The 3,371-nt window shown below is 28.0% G+C and overlaps 1 protein-coding gene across 1 annotated transcript; it reads left to right on the forward strand.

The window, feature by feature from the left end:
- The first annotated feature begins 2,274 nt into the window (after window positions 1-2,274).
- On the forward strand, window positions 2,275-2,925 carry LOC124926751 (thiosulfate sulfurtransferase 16, chloroplastic-like). Its single transcript, XM_047467041.1, has 3 exons — window positions 2,275-2,436; window positions 2,536-2,652; window positions 2,751-2,925. Exons 1-3 carry the CDS (start codon window positions 2,345-2,347, stop codon window positions 2,848-2,850), a joined length of 309 nt encoding a protein of 102 aa, XP_047322997.1. The 5' UTR covers window positions 2,275-2,344; the 3' UTR covers window positions 2,851-2,925.
- The last annotated feature ends 446 nt before the right edge of the window (window positions 2,926-3,371 follow it).

A 3,371-nucleotide genomic window follows, 5' to 3' on the forward strand; every position in this document is an offset into this window, starting at 1 on the left:
ATTAGTCTTGTATGTTTTGTATTGTTTTTTATTTTCCGAACTTTTTCTTATTCTAGGTTGTAGAATAAAACAAAGAAACTATGCCCGATTTTTCCATTTTTTTGAGTTTTTAATAAAATTACACTAGTCGTTTTTCAAAAAAAATCTAAATATTTATTTGATGCGTTGTATTTTTTATTTGAATTAATATTTAGCTATATATATATATATATAATGATACTTAATTTTCAAAGTATCTAGATTGTCGGGTCGAAAATTGTGGTTAATTTGAATATATGTGAGAGTAAATGAATACTTAAGACGGATTGTGAGTTGACCCGCCAATAAACTTAAAACAGTTAAAAATAAAATTTAAAATGATATATGTATGTTTCGAATTTGCAACTTAACAAAATAAGTATAACTCTCTAACCAACTAGGCTAATAAGACTTTATGAAAGTAAATGGATACTTGGGTCGGATTGTGAGTTGACCCGCCCATAAATTTAAAACAGCTATGTATGTTTCGAACTTACAACCTAACAAACAAGTATAATCCTTTAACCAAGTGTTATTGAGATTAGATTTGTCGAGGGATAATAGACCAATAACAATTGAAAGTGGTTAAAAAATATAAATCAAATATTTGATTAACGAAAGTGTGAGGTCACGATGCTAAATATTAAAAAATATGAATTAGATATTTGATAGACCAAAATGAAAGTGTAAGGTCATGAGATGAGAGGTTTATTGGAAAAAAAAATATGATGAGTAATGTGAAAAGATGAGTTGTTTTACCGAAGTGAATAATTGTAAAATGAGAATGTTCTATTTTATTTATTTATTTTTTATTTTTATCCGTGTGCATCACACATTATTTTTCATATTCTATATAATAATATTTAATTTCAAAGTATTTGAATCAATCACACGGTATCGAAAGAGTCTCTATCAAAAATTCTAAGCGGCATTAAAATTTATCATTGTACGATGAATTGGTAAGCAACTCTAAAAAAATGTTACTTGATAATTGACCATTATCTCAGATCATATATATATATATATAATCAAAATAATGAAAAACCTATATAGGAGGGACTCCAATGAAATGTCAACTTAAAAAAAACTCTTTATTGAACAAAAACAAAATAAACTCATAAACTCATCTGACAACTGCTCAGAAGAAAAGAAGAAAAGATGTACACAAACTCGAGAAAACATCATCAAGACAATTGACAATTATGAGTAATCGACAATTATGAGTAATTGACAATTATGAGTATTAACAATATACCAAAAGTTAAAAATATTGTTCGAATTAAAAAATTCCAAGATGAAAATTCTATATAACTAAACAAAATGTGGACGAACAAAATATAGATGTTCTAAATTTTGACCATAGATGTTGGCCAGAAAAAAGTTTAAGATGATTGATTTAAAATTATTTGTGAAGCACTCTAACTTTTTAATCTCATATATTTTTAATAATATATATTTTAATTTAATTCGAATGATTAGCATATCTAAAATGGAAAATATATCAAATAGGAAATGAAGTAATAGTCACGATACTGTCATAAAATAGACTCCCTAAAATTTGGTAATAAAATAAAAGAGAATCATAAATAAGCCCCTATAATATTTATAAATTTTAATATAAACTCCTAACATTTTTATTTTGATTTAAAACCCCTTCAATTTAAAGATCATCCATTTTAAAAAGGAATAAAGATGGTCCAAGTCATCTAAGATGTAGCTTTGTGTTAAAATATGGGTGATCTTTAAACTAAGGGGACTAAATGAAAATAAAAGATAGTTTACAAACTTATATCAAAATTAGGAAATAATTAAAGAGAGTTTTCTCCGAATAGTATATTCCCAAATTAGGTATGCACATGAATTTCTATCATCAAAAGTAATTCCAAATTGTAAACAAGAATTGGCTATTGGAATTCTCAACAGCCAGCTATTGGATATATTTAATAAGGTTTGTTTTGTTATATTTGTTTTGATTGTGAAATATAATTTGTGTTTATTTAATAATATTTAATTTATTTTATGCAGTTGTATAAATAATTAATTTATAATTAAAATTTAAAAGTAATTAATAAGTTGTTATAAAGTTATAAGTTCCATTTGTAATTTTAGATAAATATATAGATAATATTGAAAAAAAAATAATATTATAAAAAGGAATATTTTGAGAATATTCTTTTGAGTTTGAGTTTGAGTTGAATATAAATTATTGTTTGACGGGATGTTTACTGTATTTTGGGTATTTTGGGTTGGAGATGGCTTAAGGAGGATCTAACTGCTACCTCTTAAACTCCCCCACAAAGCAAAGGTCAATTGAAAGAAAAGCATAATGATGATAGCAAGAACAACCCTCCATCAAATGTCATTGTCTAAGCTGCTAACCAAGATCCCACATCCATGTTTACAGAACCGGGGATCCAGGTTTACGTTAATTTTGTTTTCTAAATAAAATGTTTATATGTATGCACGCTATGAATGTTGACTAAAAGGAAAAAAAAATGGTGTCTAATGATTTGAAAGATGGGTGCTTCTTCACCATTATACACAAAAATCTGAAACAAGCGTTGAGCCTGAATTGGTTTCAGTTGGTAAAGCAGCAGAGCTCATTCGGGATGGCCATAAGTATTTGGATGTTAGGTAAATTTATGTAAACAAAGCAGAGTAAAGAAAATTATTATTCCAATAACAGTTGAGATTTCTGTTTAAAAATGACATTTTTGTTTTGATTGTTTCAGGACTTGTGATGAATTCATTGCTGGACATGTTTCAGGATCTATGAATGTTCCTTATATGTTCAGGAGTTGGACAGGTATTTTCAAGATTTGGAGAAGATAATGGCAATAAGCCTTTACATGAGAGAAACCCAAATTCATATAACTCTAATAACAGAGAAATTTATGCAAAATAAAGACTAATCACAGTTTAACCCTGTTTTCATTCTACAGGAATGTCAAAAAACCCTAAGTTTGTCGAGGAGGTATCATCACAGTTTGAAAAAAAGGATAAAATCGTCATTGTATGTCCTTTTTTCTCAAAGGAATCCTACAGTACTCAAACAAATTCAAACATTCCTAATTTCAGTATGATTATTATTCAGGGTTGTCAAAGTGGGAGACGTTCAATTATGGCTGCAGCTGATCTTTTATCTGCTGTAAGTAAAGACTATTCCCTATTTTGAAGCAATAAATGAAACTACAACATTCAAACAAACAGCTATCTATCTCAAGTAGAATAAAACTACTATGACTTTCTTGGTGGCAGGGTTTTACCTCCGTCACTGATATGGCTGGTGGCTATTCTGAGTGGATCAAATGTGAGCTTCCTACAGAGAAATGAAATGAAACTGACAGAGATTA

The sequence above is a fragment of the Impatiens glandulifera genome, chromosome 2 (genome assembly GCF_907164915.1).
Source record: "Impatiens glandulifera chromosome 2, dImpGla2.1, whole genome shotgun sequence".
Taxonomy (NCBI): Eukaryota; Viridiplantae; Streptophyta; class Magnoliopsida; order Ericales; family Balsaminaceae; genus Impatiens; species Impatiens glandulifera.

Excerpts from the sequence above, each read along its gene's own strand:
- LOC124926751 (XM_047467041.1), top strand. The coding sequence starts at position 2,345 with ATGATGATAGCAAGAACAACCCTCCATCAAATGTCATTGTCTAAGCTG. Across the intron at positions 2,437-2,535 it reads TTACAGAACCGGGGATCCAG|ATGGGTGCTTCTTCACCATT; the intron begins GTTTACGTTAAT and ends ATGATTTGAAAG. Across the intron at positions 2,653-2,750 it reads CATAAGTATTTGGATGTTAG|GACTTGTGATGAATTCATTG; the intron begins GTAAATTTATGT and ends TGATTGTTTCAG.